This window comes from Oryzias latipes, chromosome 1 (assembly GCF_053564925.1).
Source record: "Oryzias latipes strain Hd-rR chromosome 1, Olatipes_Hd-rR_3.1".
NCBI lineage: Eukaryota > Metazoa > Chordata > Actinopteri > Beloniformes > Adrianichthyidae > Oryzias > Oryzias latipes.
Genome location: NC_136237.1, coordinates 28,977,402 through 28,997,484, shown reverse-complemented (window position 1 = coordinate 28,997,484; position 20,083 = coordinate 28,977,402). Strand labels below are relative to the sequence as shown.

Below are 20,083 nucleotides of genomic sequence, written 5' to 3'. Positions count from 1 at the left end.
TTATCAAAAATATACACACTTATACATGCGCATACACTTAAGAGATAATCTTTTACATCCTATCCTGCATTAGAGCTCTAAAAGTAAAAATAGTTGTTTTAAAATGACTCGCCACCCATAGTTTTCTTGAATAGAAAGTGAAGCATTATACATTAAGTTGTTTCTGACCTCAGGCTCTACGTCTCTGTTTTGGGGTAAAATCTACTTCCGATCATGTAAGTCGATGGAAATGTTTTCTTTCTGTCTCCAGCTTTCAGTGGTCATTTTAGGAACTGCAGCATTCGGTACTTTTGAAAAGTGGGGGCTAACATACCTAGTTCGGGTTTTTTTTTTCTGCTACATAAAATTTACGAGGTGTGAAAATGCATGTGGCTTTTGTAAAATAGTGTTTTTGTTTGTGCGTTTGATTGTTTTTGTTATTGTTATTTGTTAATTGAGCAGGGCCACAGAAATATAATTTCTTTTTCTTTTTTTCATTAATCTAGTGAAATATTTTCACATTTTAATTCTTCTCTTTTTCTTTATTAGATAATTCTGCGTATTCGCGGGTGTCTCTGCTCCCTATTCCTTACAAATAAGGGGGTACAACTGTATAGTAAATTTTGTCGTGGTTCACTGATAAATAATGCATTTCTCACTTACAGCCAGAACATCATAAAAAATTGACACAGGAAAGAAATATGGTATAATTTATGTTTAATGCGACTCAGCTCAGAATTCTGTGCTATTGCGGATCTGCTTCTCATGTCCTAGGAATTCAGTATTTAGGAAGTCTGATGTTTTGTGCAGAGGCTACTATAGCCTTATGTATCATAAGGAAACTGTGTGCAAGTCTGTGCAGGTCAAGATCAGGGACAATGCCAATTTTTACTTTCATTGACTTATTAGTTACATGGTGCACTACACAAATCCGTTTTTTTAGACATTGGCAACACTCACATGGTATCAACTTTATTGTATGTTTAAAAAAAGTCACGATTTAGATCAAAATGTATAAATGACATTTTTTAAATTTTGAACCACTTTTAGGAAATTGTGTGAAAGTTGTGTTGTATTTTTATGACCAATATAGACCACACAAGAATCCATTCACCTTTATTTTACCAGGAATTCGCTTGTCACACGCTCAGAAATCTTATACAAGAGGAAAAGTAAATGATACACTCCTTAAATTCCATAGACTCCCGAAGAATATTAAATATTCTTTGTTTTCTTTATTCATTCTATATAACATATATAGTTAATATGTTTATCCACACATGTCCTACATATGTCCTTACACTGATGAATTATTTTGCTTTTAACATTGCATATCTATGACCATGAAATATATTTATTTTCTCCAAATATTACAATATATTTAGTGTCTTATATTTAATTTGACAATAAACAAAACCCCTTACAATGTTTACAGGTTACAGATATTTAACAATTTATTATAAAGGTTTAGTTATTTTACTCTTTAAGCAAAATCCCTCTGCAAGTTTCTAAATTACAATCCTTAGTATATTGGGATGCTTAAGCTGTTCAAGAGTTTTATTTTCTAAAATTGCTACTATCTTTAAATTTGCATTTACACACTTTTTCTGCATCATGTTTCATATAAATATATTAAGTTAATGCTTATACATTAAATACTATCTTACTCAATCTAAAAGGAAAAGTGGTATGGTTATATCAGGTCATGCTTTTGATATTTTTGAAAAATGACTTGGTCCAAACTGTACACTTTCTCAACTGATAGAGGACCATTTTTTTGTAAGACAAAGAAATAAACCCTTGGCAAAGCAATTTGAGCTGGGCCCAACTCATGTTTGTATTTCAACAGCAATGTGTCAGGCCTGCTGGGCACATGACTGTGCACATTTTCTAGTTTTTATTTACCGTATTTCAGTTTACAACTTCTGTGATCCCTTTTTATTTTTCTTTATCACACAAACATATTTAGTTTGCTGGATCTTATTTAAATACATTGACATTATTCTGCAGCTGCAGTTTGTCTAAGAAGAATTGGCAGCAATTCAAATGGGCTCTGAGGGTTTTGCCTTTTTTTGATATGATATAAAATAAAAATGCATTTTTGTACACAGATCCGGCGAAATTTTTATACTTATACAAGCGAAATAATAAATCGTTTAGACCAGTTGTTCCCAAACAAACAGTAAACTGGAAGACCAAAAATAAAATTTATGATTATTAAAAATAACAACAGGTAATGACACAAGTGGAACATTAATCTCTGGTAATATATTCTGCCAATTATTGTTATGAGTACTATGCAAAAAGGCTCAGTGTGTGGGCATCACATATTGCGATAAATCCATATTTTCTGTAGGACCCCTGGTAGCCTACTGTTTTATTTTTTATTTTTTTGGTCTTGAAGTTCTTCCATCTGTTCTTCTGTCTCTGCACTTGTCCCTTATCCAGTGGCAAAGAAACGTTCCACACACAAATTGTCTTGTTTTGCATGTCGCCTGACTACTTTTAGCGCTTAAATGACTGAAATGTAACCGAGAAAATCCTTTCGATTTTCAAAACTACGATTTTTCCAGATAAAACATCATTCAAACGTCGTCATTTTGCTCCCCTGACCAAACTGTACAGCTCAAGTGATCAAAGGTATAGCTGAGAGAATCCATTTTTTTTTTTTTTCAAAATAAAAAAAATGTCAATACTCAAAAGAAAAAAACAGCCATTATTAATTCTTTTTTCCATGGCCCAGTACCAATTGATCCACAGACCGGTATCAGTCCACGGCCTGGTGTTTGGGGACCCCTGGTTTTTAGACTACCCATAAACTCTTGTGTGTAAATCTACATAAAATGTTTCAACCCATAAACCAGACCATTTTTACTTCATTTTTCTATCTGTTTTCAAGTGAGAAATAAATAGTGCTGGCTTATAGTTTTCCTTTTCTTCCCTCATTATTAATTCTACAAAGGTTCTGCATTTTACCTATTGGCACCTTGGACACGCTTCAGCCTCTGCAACAATGAACATGACAAAGTATTTACAAGATGAATGACTAAATGCTTTGTACCATGACTGCAGACAAAGGACAAGTGTCCTAGAAATGTTGCACATATTTTTTAAATGAATGTCTTTACACAAGAGAAAACAAGAGAAAACTTGCTTTTGGATAAGCGGAATGTTAGTACAAAAATTAAGTTAAATACTTTTTCTCATTTTGCAAAACTTAAAAAAAAAAAACTCGCACAATGGTTGGAAATGAGACAAGTGCTGAACCGCCTCATCTCCTTGTCTGTAATGAATGAAACTGTCAAGCTACCTCTTTGGGCCATGTTTGACTTATGGTTGATTCCAACAACCCCTATAGGAAAACTGCCTGAAACGCTCTGCCTCATGTGTATTTTTTTTTTTCTCTTCATTATGCTTTAGGATATTCAAATCATTTCCATTTTTGTCATTAGTTTGTTGATTAGTACAGCTGTTTTTAATTGTTGAGGCTTTTGAACATCTGCTGCAAATCAAGTCAGCTGTAACTCGTTGTTCAGAGAAGCGATTCCAAATTACTTGTGGTGTTTTTTTTTCCCCCCAAATGTTTGAAAGCTAAGAATTATTATGTGAGTAGCTATCGCACTTACACCCCCCTCCCCAGCCCCCATAGAAAATGGAGATTTACAGAATGTTATAAATCATCAAGCACAGACTTCTTTGGTTGAGCAGCAACACTAGTATGACATGATCGAAGGGATATGTATTGGTATGTTTTTATTTTTTCCAGCACATGAGCTGAGGATCTTCAATGTAGTTCACATGAAACAGAAGGCCACTGTCTCTGGCCCTTAAAGTATATTAGTGTGTTAATAGAGTTCTCTCTTTCTAGTGATTATTTTAATTTTAAAGGAAAAAACAGATGCAATGGACACACGGAAAAGTTCCTTTTTTTCCCCCAGATCATATGTTTTGGTGCCTTAAGTGACTGTCAGATCAGAAGCTTCATCATAACACAATCCTGTCACTTTGATTGAAGCCATCTAAGTCTAAAGAAGATGTCGTTTGGTAGTTCTGTTTTGCAGAAAACTGTTGCATCACATGCCCATATCAGTAACTTTGAATTGTTCTGCAATGTTGATGCACCTTTGAAAAAAAACAACCAAAAGAAAACTTCTAAATTAGTCATAAAAACTAAGAATTTTTGACAACGTATCTATTTTAAAGCCAGTTTTTCACCCAATCTCAACCAGGAATTAAATTTCAAGAGCACAAATATGCCCAATCTATTTTTCTAATATCAGTAAATACTTCAGTAATCCAAAGTCTAATGCTTGGAAATTGTTTTAATAGTACATAATACCAACTTTTCTACTGTAGTGGCTCCAAACGTTTTGTCCACAAACTGATCATCTTTCATAACATCAGGTTTTTGCTTCTGGAAATCAACATACAACACAGTGAATACACATGCACATGTAGCACACTCTGTACCAACTCCTATTCTTGTTGGTTTTTTTCAGCATTTGAAAGAGGGTGGTATGTCACTAATGTGGATTGTGCATTCTCAATTATTCAAACTCCCCTTGCTATAAAAACTAACCAGGAACCGAAGCAAACTATTCATCCCTACTAACACACAACATACATTAAGCTATCGGAGAGAATCAAATACAATTTCTCCAAATTCCAAGAAATGTTCATGAAATAAAGAATATATATTAATATTTCAACAGACTCAGCTACCTCCATTGGAGTGTTTTAATTATGCTGTTTTATAAATATAGATTTAAATAATAAAACACAAGCAAATACAAGTCATGATTCATCTTCGAGTTCTTTGCCTTATTTTTGATTATTTATCATCAAAACTTTGTTAGATTACTGGCATTAATAAAAAATGGTTCTTACATCTTGTACTTTGTTGGATTTGTCAGTTAAAATTATCAACACAACTTGCTGAATTTAATAGCAACATTTATTTAACACCCATTTAAGCTTCTAATGCAACATCTCATAGTGACTCATTTGGAAATGTTTTTTCTCTATTTTTTTTTTTTCCTTTTTAATTTTCCACCTTTTATCCCATGTTTTCTGATGGATTTCATATATAAGAGGTTTTGCTTAGTGTTTAGTGAATGTGCTCCATTTCCTTTCAGACATGATTCCAGCCATTTATACCATGATTGCTTTTTGACCCATGACACTTTATTCACAATCTCTTCTGTGCTGACCCCCCTAGTACCCAGCAAAAAGTGCTCTGAATCACAAAGGAAACAGCGGAAACTAAAGCCTAACTTTAAACTCTTTAGACACCCACTGTTAGTTCTTCGCTTTGAATTTCGATCCTTATTTGGCATGCGGAAAAGCTCTGCTGAACTGTAACAAGTGCTCAATTTTTTTCCATTCTGTTTTGTTTGTTTTTGTTTTGATTCATAAAAAGACCGACCCAGATCTTTGCTAACATCTCCCTCAACAATTTTCCTTTGTTGCAGCAGAATCCTAAAGTATTATTTTATGTGTATTGTAAATGCAGCTCCTACTCTTCAAGATCACAGAGACCATCTACATTGTGAATTAAACAAGTGTAACTGTCAGCATTTTGTTATAAGGAAAAAAAGAGAATCTTTGAAATTGAAAAATCCCTGAAAAGAACAGTTACAAGTAGACGTAAGTTCCTTGCGTATTGTAAGGAACTTGTATATATTTGGTAACTAAAGGGTTATAACTGCCAGTGGCCCTCCAGTCACTATTACAATCTGCCTATAAGTGAAAATGTACCACCAAACATTACTTTAAGTCTGGAGGTTTTCCTTTATCTTACTTTAAAATAAACAACTTTGAAAGATGCAAAATGTAAAGAAAAAGATGATTTTTACTTTTTTTTCCCCCCCATTTATTAAGAAAAACAATTTTATTTAGACAAAAACTACTAAGAAATACGTTGTTTTTCCTTAAAACAAATGTTACTCTAAACAATTAGTATGTATCTGCCAGTATTTTGTTTATTTAACATGCATAAGTCAGACTTCTTGTGACAGACTGGCAACCTGTCCAGGGTGTGCCCCTCGTCTGCCCAACAATTGCCCGGACAGGCTTCAGTAGCCTTGTGACCCCAAATATTTGTAATATGGATGAATGGAAATCAGAATTTCCCTTTTCCTTATTTTAATCTTTATTTACTAGTTTGTTTGTTTTTTAGAAATGTTTTAATATTTCTTGCTGCTAAATTTAGAATAAATTAACTTAATTATTTCAATAGCTTTATTCTTTTAGACCAGGACTTAATGGAGTTCTGAGATTTAGGCACTCTAGCCTTTAGCTCTGGTCTTTAGCTTGCAGACTGCCCAGTGAAGCCAACAAATTATTATTTGCAGGATTTAATCCCAATTTTATGGGCTTTTATTTTGTTGCGCCACACCCTTCTCTCAAATGTTTAGAATTATGTTTCAGTTTTACATGTCATGTCTCATGATGCATATAAAGACCTGGAATGCTTAAAACTGGCATTTTAGCCATTCACTTACTAAATCTAGGTCATTATGTTATCTAAAACTCTAGATTTTACACTGATGTTTAAAAATTTGAGCATCTTCATCCATAGTGGTTAATTAACCTTTATTAGGTACCCATTTCTATTTCTCCCCCATTTTCTGACTCTGTGGTGTTTGAAGTGTCATGGAACAGTTTTAACACTTTAGTTGTATCGTTTCATTGTTAATCAGATAATAACTCAGAAATGTTGAGCACTGTGTGGTTTGTCAGCAACAAAAGAAAGCAAAGTTATTAGAAACAATTGGATAGCTGTCACTCAGCTGATTCCCTTTGAAGAAAAAATGGGATTTGACGTTTTAAGAAGCATGTCTTTCTTTTTCTCTGCACACTGTCAGAACTGTCAAAGTGCCTGCTCTCGACTATTGACAAAATAATAAAATGTCCCAATAGTTTTCTGAAATGGAATAAGGCTTTAATATTATTTGTGGGATTATTTTTATGTTGGGAATTTACTACAATATGCAGTCTCACCAGAGAAGTAAATTCAATCCAGCATTTTTATGTTATGTTGGCCTTTAATCAACTATAAATTGTATTTTTTAACATTTCTGTCATGACACCGGCTTTGGCCACCGGTAGATTTCCATTGGTGGCATTTCTCCTTTAAGCTTTTAGTGTTCAATAACAATGTACGACGACCATGAAGGAAACTACATTGCCAGCACCCAGCACATTCCTCAACAAGCTTGAAATATTTATATGTGAAGCAGAAACATTTAGCTTTCAGAACTTGAGCCAGTGTGGCATTGCTCCACTCTGGAGGCAAACATCCCCACTAACATGTAATGAGCAGAGCTTGTGCCATCCATGAGAATTCCCGTTTTCTTTAAGTTTTAGTGAAAGAGAGGGAGTTTTCAGGCAAAGACAGGGCAATTGGAGCGTGGAGCGAGGTACGAGCTGAAATATTGAAGATAGATTTTTTTGTGGGAGCTGTGTGGGCATTAGAATGCTGATGGTGCAGGAGAGAGCACAACTTGGGAAATTACTCGTCTGCATCATTGCTCCACTCAAATTCTCCATCGCATTCTGTCTCACAGTTTGGTATTCATGAATATCCCAAGGCTCCTTTTGCTTTTATATCCATGTTATGCATATGTACCTATGTCTGCTTTTAATTAATGATTGCTCATTAACAAGGCTCAACAACAGCATTCAGCAACTGCTCATGCACTTTCGTTTTTAGATTTATGTTTTCCTTATTTTATCCCTTTAATTCATAGTTTTTCCCCATATTTTCTACATTTAGTCAGTTGTTTGGCTATTCCTATGTCATATCAGAAATAAACACTGCAGTTTTTACAGTGTTTAAGTACATTTTGTATTGTCATGGTCATCCATATGATTGATTGAGCATCCAACCCATCTGTCAGAGTCCCATAATAAACTAAGGGGGCTCTTAGATGTGCAGTTGCCATATCCGACAATGCAATTGAGCTGAATGCAGTCATGGCATGGGCTTCCATCTTACAACAACACAATCCCTTACATGTTCCATTTTTGCTGTTGAGAGCCCCAACTTTGGAAAACCTGTTTATTCTAACATTTTTCTATAAAATCAGTCTTTTTTTTCACAATGTTAACTTTTTTTAGATTCTAACTATGACCTTTTAGCCACGTGTAACCTTAACATTTTAGCTGCAGGATTGTTTGCAGATAAATGCTAAAATTAATACTATAGATTTAAGTTACATTTATTGTGGTTTATGTTAAATAAAATTTGCTTGTGTCTATGTGTTAAAGCCAAAAAAAAAAACACTACTTTTTGTTGCAACAGCTGACAGGGTAAAAGTACCATAGACAGTATGTTGTGTATGTGTGTGTATGTGTTTGTGTGTATGTGTGTGTGCATACTGACTCTTTGCACCAGGTGAAAGGATGTCAAGGTCAGACATTTTCACTAATTCACATTTATTCTCTGCTCATTGAAAAAGATTTTGTGTTCACATAAAATGTGCCGGTGAACAGACTATTAATGGGGATATTTTTAGATCTCCATTTCTTTCTGTGTTAGTGCTGGTTTAATGGAATCTCTCTCTTCTTATGTAAAATAAAGAAGACTTCTACAGTGATTTCTGTATGGCATCCACTTGCATCACATCAGATGTCACAGTGACTAAGATCAAGATACACTTCCATTTTTAAATAAAACAACCCGTCTCCTGCCATTTTGGTTTTAAAACATGTCACAAACAGCGATGCAAGTCATGTTGTGGGCTCCTTTAAAAGGCATTGTGGGGGGAAAAAATTGCACCTTACAATCAAATTATACCCCTGACCACTGACAGATCTTTTCTTCGCTCTTTTTCTGTCTGTATAGCCCTTCTTTTTTCCATCTGCCCTATTGTATCACTATACTACATTTATTAAAGTGCTTAGTGAGATGTAATCATTGCCAAATGTATTTCAGTGAAGTTATTGTCTGGATTAATATGATCTTTTTCCTTTGTCTGTCCCTCCGAATTGTAGCTAAGGAAGGCTGTAATGGACCACATCTCGGACTCCTTCCTTGAAACCAACGTCCCCCTCTTGGTGCTGATTGAAGCAGCAAAGAGTGGAAATGAGAAGGAAGTCAAGGAGTATGCCCAGGTGTTCCGCGAGCACGCCAACAAGCTGGTAGAGGTTAGTTGTGGATCACACTAACACTTCAGACAGATCAAACTAAAAAAAATGTTTGTTTTTTCAAATCTTCACATATATTTTGAACAAACTTGAATCTTTCCAGCTATGTGAATGTTCTTTTGACAGATAGTTTGCTAGGTAATGTGTGTTGCAGCTTAAGACAAGCACATCAGCTCTACCATGCAAAAGACGGCTTGGCATAGAGACACCTGTCATAATGAAATGTAAAGTTTTAGGGCAAAAGTCTGAATAGGTCTTAAATTACACCAAAAACATTTGACAATGATCCATATTCTAATGCATTCAATGCAGGCACTGCTTAATGCATAAACATTAATGCTGTGGGAAAAAAATGCACCACTTTTTTTTTTTTTAATACCTAATTTATGAAATAGTTTTAAAATAAACTTGAAAAAGGGAAAAATCTGAACAGAATTGTTACATCGGTGCATCTCCCTCGTGTTGCGAGTCTGTCTAGCAATATTGTCTCCGTTGTGTTGCCTGTCTGCACCCCGACCCTCAGAGGAGTGGTTTGTCCTTTCACCCCTGTGTTTAATAGTTCATCCAAAACTTTGGCTATTTAACAAGATGTTTAGGTAAAGACATAAAAGTCCTTTGTTTTTGTTTTGGTTTAAAGCCGTTTAAGAGTACGAAAAAGTCCTACTTGAATGAAATAAAGTAAACTGTAATTTGCACTGATGCTTATTTCAGGAGTGCATTTGTAGGAGTGCACAAAGAGACATATTTAAAGCCCAGTCATGTTATATTAGAGAATTTCCATTAAAATGAAGGAAAAAGTGGAACCATTTTTTATTCCTTTTTCTTTATTCCCAGAAAACATCACATTTTTTAACATCCAGGGCAGGGCTGGTATATTTTCTAAAGGATTTTTGTGCTTCGGAAGGAAGTCAAAATATAAGGTGTCACACAAGCATCTATAGTAGAGCTGAAATAAGTTATCAGCATCATAGTGGAATTGACTGTAATTTCTAATAATATGGATGTTGCACATCATCGTTATATATAAGTATATATAAATGTAATGTGTTATGCAGATGTATCCATATTATTATTTATTTTTTAACGTACCTTTTTTATCACAGCAACACCTGCAAGTAAATTTCTGTGCCTTTTAGCGGTAGTAGCCTTTGGATCATGTGGTCAATTGGAGGAAACCTTCAGAATTGATAATGTGGAACACTCTCAAGAGGCCGTCACTTAACCCAACGCTCTTGCTTCCTTTGACATTCCATGATCATTTGAGTGATTTGTGTGCTCTTTCGGCCTCACCTAGCTGTTTGCTGATGAGACGGACGCAACTCTTTAAATTGGTCCTTTGCAACCAGAAATGTTAAAGTGTTGTTTGTTAAGCTCAAGGACACATTATGCATTCTGATCTTGCAATCCACCCTCCAAAAAAAAAAAGAAGGAAATCAGTTATGTGACCATTTGCTTATTGTCTTTACAGACCTGACTCGATGCAAGTACGCCAGTTGAGTGGTCTTGCCACTGCGTAACTATTTGTAATAGTTTCTTCAAAGCAACACCTCTTTTCCGATTCTGTTTGATTCTTTTTCATTATATAGGAATATTATCGTTTTATTCAGCTTTTAGGGTGTTGAGCCAGTGCATTGTGATTGGTCGGGTTGACATTGTATATTAAATTTGCAGATGATTGGTCTCATAAGTGTTGGGCAGTGATATGTGTCCTCTAAGTGCCTTCTTATATAGTACAAAATTATCTTACACATTTCTAGTTATAATCTTAAAAGTCTAAGGCCTCCTTCCTGTAATATTTACTACTAAGGCTTTGTTAGAAATCTGGAACTCTCACATAATGCTTATTTGTTTTGATATCCCCCTAGATATACACAGTTAGGACAGCACTTATAGTAATTGGACAAATATATTGTGCAATACAGGCTGCATGGTAGTGTAGTGATTGCAGCAAGAAGGCTCTGTAACATATTTATTGTATATCTTTTGCTAAGATGGTTTACTTCTAAATGTGAAGTGAATACAAAAGTTTTACTGTTGACTGTCAACAGGACTGTTGTCTCATTTAGTAGAGAGATCAAGTACTGTTTTCTTTCACAAATAGGTGTTTTTCAGTTGTCAGACAAATGAAGGTCAAAGATTGTCCTTATTTTAACATGTTTTGACTGCTTGCCATCATTTTTTCATAGATTAATATGCACCGATTGTTATGTGTCACCATCAGCTGTGTGTTGTGGGCGTGGCCAGCCAGACCCACAACACACTGCTGAAAGCATCATCCCACCTACCACGCCCCCTGCAGACTAAATACCATAAACTGAGACAAGGGGGCGTGCTAGTTGTCACCCACTCAGTATGCTTTTGTAAGAGGACCACAACTAGACACCGTTTCCATTTAATTTTTTATTACTGGGAAAAACCTGGATCTCTCAAATCTGGAAAGTGAGGATTCTGAAGTTTGAATATAGTAAACACTGGTGAAAAACTGGAAGTACTCGGAATATTTGCAGTCAAATTCTGGATGAATTACTAGCAGAGTTGGTGACACCAAATCCTCGTTTGTCATCTGTAACAGTGGCTCCCTGCAAGGCTGCATTCCAGACCTAATGCACTATAATGATTGCAGACTTGACTATAAAACAGCCTCATAGTAAATTTTACACGAGTCAGCAACATTGCATTATATTGTGGCCAATATGAGTGTCGTAATAGCATACAATCAGGAGATGTACAAAAAATATGTACAACAGGAAGTAAAACTCAACTCTCAATCCTAACAAAACCCATTGAAATGGATTTAAGACAAAGGGGATTGTCCTTCTGTCTCTTGCAGGTACAGTCAGATTGCATCCTAATAACACCTCTGTAGATTTAAAAATGCCTTGAAAATCATCTATTTTTGGTGGAAGTTGAAGACGCAAAGAAGTTCCCACACCCACAGTTCCTTCAACAGGTGTAGGGAGGGGAGCACACTGGCTTCTTGCATTAATGTATGCTATTTCAACTGCTCAGAAGCAGTGAAGAATGAACTTCAGCAGGTGGGAAGACGTGCATAAATGACTGTAGGGTAAAGCGCACCTCCATTTTCAACATGTAAATTGGCAGATGTAAGGCCAAGACACTTCATGGGGGCTGTTTACCCCCCACCTTTTCCTCAGGTTGGAGGCTGCTCTATCCTAGACAAGTCAAAAATGTGTTTCTACTCAAATGCTTTCTCAGTGGACTGCTCCTTACAGCCTGGCTAAAAGACAAGACCTGTTGTATGCTCTCTTTCTTTTTATACTATTCATAACTGATTTATTTCTTATTTAGTCAGTCTCATTTTTCAGATTTTCTGTGGTAAAAACAATGAAGCTTTGTTTGTTGTTGGTATTTTTCTAAACTCCTTTAAGTATTTGTCTTAAAAGAATTACGCTGTTGGAAAAAATGAGTTCTATTATCTGAAACGTACTTTCCCCTTTGTGCAACCTGATGGCTGTTTTAGACAAATCCAATAAAGCTATATATCATACTATATAACAAAAAAGACAAGTCATTATTATCTCTCACAATTCTTTTGTTTCTTGTGAATATTGCAACCAGATTTAGACAGCCCAATTATGTCATAAATATTGCACAATGTTGGGACAAGAAGCATAATATGTTATGATGGGTTAGTTGATGATGGGATCAACTTTAATACATTCATTGTAAACATTGTTTTTATTTGTTACATTATTCTTCATATGATCATCATGCATTATTACTCTGTCCTATATGTCCTTTTTATTAGAAATAGCGAACAATGCTACTGATTGGTGTCACTGCACTCATCTTTGTGATGTCGGGCAGATATTAAATTAGAGTTGGACAGTGTCAGGTTAAAAATCTGCTTTTATATTACATATCTGCTTGGTTCCCGTTTGCTCTTGTTCCATTTGGCACCATTAAAGAAAAAAAGAAAAACCTTACTATCCTATTCTATTCACCTCCCAAAAGAGCGAAGTTCACCTTGTCAGCTCTCTTAATCACATAATGTCCATTACACCAAATTGACCAGCAACAGGATACCAATAATTATTAAACTGGGTATATAATGGGCCAAAATCCCTGTAATGGATCCATGAAAGTTAATGAAACCGACCTTCCACAGTCAGCAAAAGAGCTCTTGTAACTCTCATCTGAAATTGTATTTTTTATGTTTTACATCAACCTATGATTGAATATTTTTTGTATTGTACAAGAAAACATTTTATATGCTTTCTTGGCTGACTGTAGAGCATGGAAGTTTTCTTCTTCATGATGGCTAAGGCTGACATGATGTTTAGGCTACAAGTGCATCATCTGTCTGTATATTCTCTCAGGCTGTTTTAACTTGCTGTAAGTTTTGCAAACCTGCATTTACCGTCAATCTCTGCAATCTTTGTGCCTCAAAAGAACAGCAGGAATAAAAGTCTACATTTGACAACAGATCAATGTTGAACATAAGATGTGTTTGAAACATTTTCTGTTTGTCTTTAAACAGGAAATGTGTCAGTACACAAAAATTCCATAATAGTATGTAGAATGTTTTCCTGTGCAATAAATAAAATTAAATCTGAAATATTTCCAGAAAAATGTATTTAAAAAACAAATATTTTTTCTGCAACAATACTGAGGCATCTATTTTCTTCTGAAGATTGCGCCATAGACAAATTTACCCTGTGTGAATAATCTAGGAATAACCTAGGAATGGGAGCTATGCTGATACATACTCATTAGCAGCTATCCAGATCTAAAATTCTTTTTTTTTTCTTCTACAATGAACTTGGTTTTTGGATCTAGCTTATTACAATCAAACACTTGGCTATAAAAAATGCTTTTAAGCAAACGTATTTGTCTTAGAGACGGAAAATCTTAAACTGTCTGTTGTTTCAAATGATTCAGTGCCATTTACAGATCAACACTCATTACAAATAAAATATAATTAAATATAACTTTGTCATTGACACAAGAACTTTACATAACACTGAGTTGTTGTTGTTCACTCAAGTATGTGCAGACTAATCAGTCAAATGTACAAAGTTTCCAAGTTCATTTTTATTGTCATTCCAAAAAAAATGTGTTTAGCAAAGAATTTTCACGATCTGTCAATATTATGATGTCAGAGATCTTTCTTTGCTTTGCTTTGATTGCATTTTACATTTGTTCAATTGAAAATCCTGTTCTATTTCTAAAAAAAGAATCTCCTATTGCTTAAAAGCTTCATAAAGTGTTCCAGTAAAGCCTGATGCCATTATTTGACTTTGATAGTTTTGTGTTGGATTGTCTTGAGAAAAACTATCGTGGTTTTATTTCTTTTTTTGTTTTTTTCATTTTTCCCTTTCCTCTAATTGCACAGGAGTGCTACACTGCCTAATGAGTTTACAAATTAGTCACAACACTTTTAATATGGCCTCATTTCAGTAATGCAATGGAGTGCTGTTGTTCTACCAACTGTATTCCTAGGTTGTTTCTTTCTATCCGTGTGCTAGTTGTTTAAATTTTATGCTGGTGGCTTCACTTTGATCCTGCACAGATTCAGAGAAATGTTATGTGCATTTTTATGTATTGTCAATACTGAAACTGAATGTCACCTGGATTGAAGTGGTCTTCAGAGCGACATGAGATGAACTGCAGCAGTAAACAAAAATTCTTAGGGCCAGTGGATAAAGCACTTTAGTGGGCAGTTAAGCCCGGAAAGCATGGATCACTCTTTGAGCAGGTGTACGTGTGATGACCCACACCTTCAGGCCAACAGTAATCCTTTCATTCATTCAAAGTTATAAGCCTCAAAGGAAATCTGCCTTTGGAGGATATAGCCACAGAAGTACATAAAGATGTTTCACACCCAACATAATCCTTCTGCGATGTCCTCTCTTTTTGAGTTATTTTGAGGTAGGCTCACATCCACAGAAGGAGAACCAAACACAAAAAGTAGGTCATATTGTTATATGTACTTATCGTATGGGGTCGTGCAAAAATGGGAATAAACAAAGCAGAGATGCTCTTCTAACTTGAAGATTTTTTGATAAATAAAACAACAAGTTATAACATTTTTAATAACAAATGAAATGCGTTATTTATTTGTAAGACCTAAAGAATATTGATTATTATTTAATGTTAAATATTATTAACAAAACATTCATAATTGAGTGGATTTCTAGCAGAAAATAAATAATCAAAATCATTGTGTTAAAAATGTATAACAACAAAAAAAGCCATAGTTAATAAATCAAGATATTAATAATTAAAACAGGAATACATTGTATTACTAACGCATGCAAAAAAAAACGTATTCACCACTGTTGTCACCTTCACTTTGTCATTTTGTGACTTTCATACTATGAGAATTATCTTTAATTTTCTATTACCGTAGTTATATAAGTTTAGTAAAGATTATCAGGTCTTTATCATGATAAAATAAATACATTTAAAATTGTATAAAGCTGTTAAATAATCAATATAATTACTTACAAAATACATAAAGTAAGATCCTTAAATATGTACGTATTCATACAAAATGTGAAATAAATGACTGAGGGAAAACTCTGGTCATTATTGCGTATGGAAAATTATGATTATTATATTTTACTGAGATTAAAAATATCCATTTTGTGAGTTGACAATTCACATCAAAATGTTTTTTTTTTGAAGCAAAATAGTGTATTTATGCATGCACCAACAGTTTTGCACAAACTCTATCAAAATCCATCTGAAGCAGCATATGTGAGTTAACTTAAACATAAGTATCTGTCTAAGGGAATTGCTGACCGATAATTAAATGAATCTTTAAAAAAAAGGACATCAAAACATTAGGCAGACAATTGGAGGAGGACTGATTCAGTTTCTTTTCAAAATGTCACAGAGTCTTCGTACTAATTATGAAATTAGGGTATAAACTCTGTTATGAAACCTAAAATAACTCTCTGATTTAGTCACAAAGTATAATAAACTCTAAGAGAAACCCTTTCTGTGCCAAAAGATTATAGTGAGCGAAGAACGAAAAGAGAAATTATATAGGAGGAAAAGAAGAAGGGGATTTCTGGTTCTCTGTGTCCTCTGCAGAGCAGAAGTTGTCAGTCTCATGAGACTCTGGCCTTACACTTGTTTGCATTTGTTGCTTGAAGCATCAGTGAACTCTCAACTTCTGCACAAAGTTTGGTTAAGAAAGGTGCAGTCTGCATTCTGCAAAGCTGAACTACAGCATGAACGCTTCTGTTTGCACAGCAGAAATCATTACAGAACATTTGTAGAATGCATGGTAGATACACAATTTAAATGTAATAAATAGTTTATTTTAAAAAACTGAGGAAAAAACGTATTTTGAAGTATTGCTTAGAGTGTCTAATGGCATGTATTTGTCCTGAAATGGAACGAAAAGCATTTTTTGGCTACTTTGCAAACTTTCAAAATATGTATTAGATGTGCAGTGTGAGACCAAACGCACAACTCCAACTTTCAAGTCACCGGGGGAAAGAAAAACTGCATTGCCTTAAGAAGAAAAAAAGGTTTGATAAAAGTACACTGCCAAGACTTTAAAGCAATGAAAATGTAAATCCCTACTCTGCACACATTTTAAAATTTGGTTTTGTGTTTTACATCTTTATCTTCATGGTGCCAGTTTTGTTTCCCTCCTACTTTTTAAACAAAGATGGCTAATGGACTTAGAAGGTTTCCTTTAGACAAAATGCATACCTGTGGGAATATTCTATATTTTTAATATAAATGAAAAAGATTTGTAATTTTAGTTTTGAGAGACAAAAACTAGAGAAAATGGACAAGAAAGTAGAAGTAGTATAACTGAAAGTACCAGTTTAAAGGAGAAAACAAATGAGAGAAAACTGAAAAAACAGAAACAAGCTTAATGTGTTATTAAATAAACACTATTTATAATGGTTTAAACCCCTAAGATCCCACATAGATGTATAGTTTTCTCACTTTGACTTCCGATTGACATTGAAAATAATGTAAAACATCCGTTCTACCAAAATGGTGCAACTAGTGGAGGTTGACAGGAGAGATTTGGATTTCCAGCATAAAGATTTGCTTAAAGATCGCCCACTGATGGGAGTTTTGTTCTTCCACGGAAATCATGAGGTACTGCCGTTCATTTAGGGTGCTCTTCAAACTTTTCCTGTTTAATCAATACTGCCACAGGCCTAACTAACAAAGCTCCATCAGGTAATAGTGGGAAGTTCTCAGAGAAAACCAATGTTACAGAAAATAGGAGGACCTGATAGTTATATATGTCATTGTGTGTGTGTGTGTGTGTGTGGGGTGGGGGGGGGGGGGGGGGGTCAGAAATTGTCAGTACAGGGGGAAATAATATTACTCATAAATCAAAATTTACTCTGAAGACATCCTTGACTTTTATTATCTGCTAGACTTGGGAGGTTATACATCATTTTCATAGATTCACACAAGTCTTCCCCCTTAACCTCTTCCTAAATGCTACAGAAAGTCATCCCAGGCTCTGGTTCCAGTGTTTATATGACACATTTCTCCAGACCCAGTCTAAGTAAATTGCATGACTGTAATCTTTTGTCTGACACATCAGAATTCCTGCAGCGAGCCAGGGCAGCTCCTGTAAAGGTGTTATATGACATGGAGTAGTGGTGTTTCCATCCTGTTTTTCACTTACGACACTAAGTGGATTACATGAGATTAACTGTGTCAAACAGTAAAAAGCAAAGAAGCAATAGGACTTGCCAAACATCCATGGCTCTCTGCTTTGAACAAGAAGACCCCCCTGTAATAACATGACATACAGCCAAGCAGAAATTCCTAATATAGTTCTGTGCCCACTGGGGGCTCAGTCAGATCACTTTTGATGTTGAAGCTTTTTGTCCCTCTGATTCATTCTTTTTTTTTTATTTTTTTTTTTTTTTTTGATGGGCCAAAACATACTGTGCTCCTAAACACAGTGTTAACTGTATTTGTCATTACAATGAAAAAAGCATGAAATCATTTAAATGGTAGAGGATAAAAGTAGTCCAGATCAGAAAAAAGTTTAAGAAAAAAATAATTATGTGTTGTACATTTCACACAGTGAAACAATCATATGTGTTTCTTGTTTGTGTTTTTGTGCTTACTCTTACCTATTTTTTTTTTTTTTACAAATTATTTTGGAGGCAAATAACAAATGTACAAATATGGTACATCATGAAAGAGAAATAGTTTATTGAAGATCTTTCATCCTGTTGATTATGGACAGTAGCTGTTCATGAATCTGTGGTAGCCATTTACTTTTACCTTTCTAAAGCACTTATTTGGAAATGTCTTCTATATCTGCCCTTCTTTGCATAAATATTTCCAGTTGTCTTCCCCCTGGTAGGGGTAGTATTCAACACTTCAGCTCCAGTTGAGATGAATGTGAATCATGATGCCACAGGAGTTATTATTGCAGAGCTGTGTTCCATCATGAGCTGAGATCCTGATGAAGTTGAATGCTATTTTTATTATTATTATTTTTCTCAGGAATATGCAATACTTATAAAACACATTGTTTAAATAAGCAATAACTTTTTGTGCACTTTCTTGCAGCCTATTAGCATAATTCTGGATGTCAACCAACAAGATAACATGTTACAACATAAAACATAAAGATAAAAATATTTTGAGATTTAGGATATTTGAAAAATCATAATGAAAGCTAAAATAGTCCAAAGATTTAGTTTTTCTTCAAGTTTCCCAGATGAAAACTACAAATGCCTTAGTCACATGCACCCGTAGATGAGATTGGCCTGCACGGGTGCTGCGGGTGTTTGGGTTGTCCGGACTCATGGAGAAAGGAGCAGCAACACCATAAGGGGAGCGCAGGTGTGTCGAGGTTCGAGGTGTTGTGTGGCCACCTGAAGGGACGCCATGAAAATGGAACGTATGATTGTTGTGTGTGTGGTAAATGTAAAGTGAAGTATTTGTAAGGATAATAGAAATTACACACAACTATGACGTTCAGGTGATCCTGTACGTGTCCTGAACGAATGCCACACACACAGGGTGTGTCGACATGAATTATGTTCTGATTTTTTAGGTTGAAAAAAGGGTGAGCACTTATCATTTGAACAGCACTAACTGGCCCCTTGCACAGTCTAACCTACTTCATCGTTGTGTGATGTTTAAGTGTTCGCCACAACCTGTCACCACCTATAGAAGAATTCGTGCATGACATACTCTACGATCTTAAAATTGAACTTGGCCATTTCTCGCCCACAGACAGTCCTTATCTTCCCGTAAGGGCAGTTGTGACTACAGCGCATTAGCATTCAATAGTACAAAGATCCTAGATGGTATTAAAAAAATTGACTCTACGAAGACACAGGATTTATCTTTGAATAAATCTAATAAGATGCTATCCAGTCTCAGATGTTTGCAATAATAATAGTTGCAAACATTTTAAGAGGATTTTCAAACATATCATTAAATGGGCCCATACCATGCTATTCTTATGCCTTTTATAGTAAACTGTATCCATGTACCGCAGAGGTGGGCACTGAGGGCCGCATTCCTGCATGTTTTCCAGCATACCCTGCTCTGGCATGTTCTAATTGGCTGGACACACCTGAACCAGGTAATCAGCCATGAGTAGGGCAAGATTATTGGCTGGACACACCTGAACCAGGTAATCAGCCATGAGTAGGGCAAGACTATCTGGAAATCATGCAGACACACCGGCCCTCGAGGCCTGGAATTGCCCACCCCTGATGTACCGGTATATAATATATTACCTTTGGCACACAATTTTTTTTTTTTTGTTAAATATTAGTTGTTTTCCTGAGCTCTTTTTCACCCCAGAAGTAAGACTAGATCTCTGAGGCACCGGCTTTCACTCAGTGTGAGTGCCGCCCATTTCATGATGTCAACCTAGAGTCACCCTCGGCAGCGTGTCTGTATTTCTCTCACGAAAACGAACAACATTTGAACTTTTGCAAAGATGGCTGTGCATATTGTGCACATA

The 20,083-nt window shown here is 35.2% G+C and overlaps 1 protein-coding gene across 3 annotated transcripts in view; it reads left to right on the top strand.

Annotated features, from left to right (window-relative positions):
* Nucleotides 1–20,083, top strand: part of LOC144981214 (catenin alpha-2) — a 293,319-nt gene that overhangs the window by 206,325 nt on the left and 66,911 nt on the right. For all 3 annotated transcript variants that reach the window (XR_013658147.1, XM_078952804.1, XM_078952809.1), the window contains exon 9: nucleotides 8,977–9,129. Coding sequence is in view for 2 of the 3 variants with exons in the window: in XM_078952804.1 (XP_078808930.1) it covers nucleotides 8,977–9,129 (153 nt within the window). In the remaining variant the exon portion in view is untranslated. The remainder of the gene's footprint in view (nucleotides 1–8,976; nucleotides 9,130–20,083) is intronic.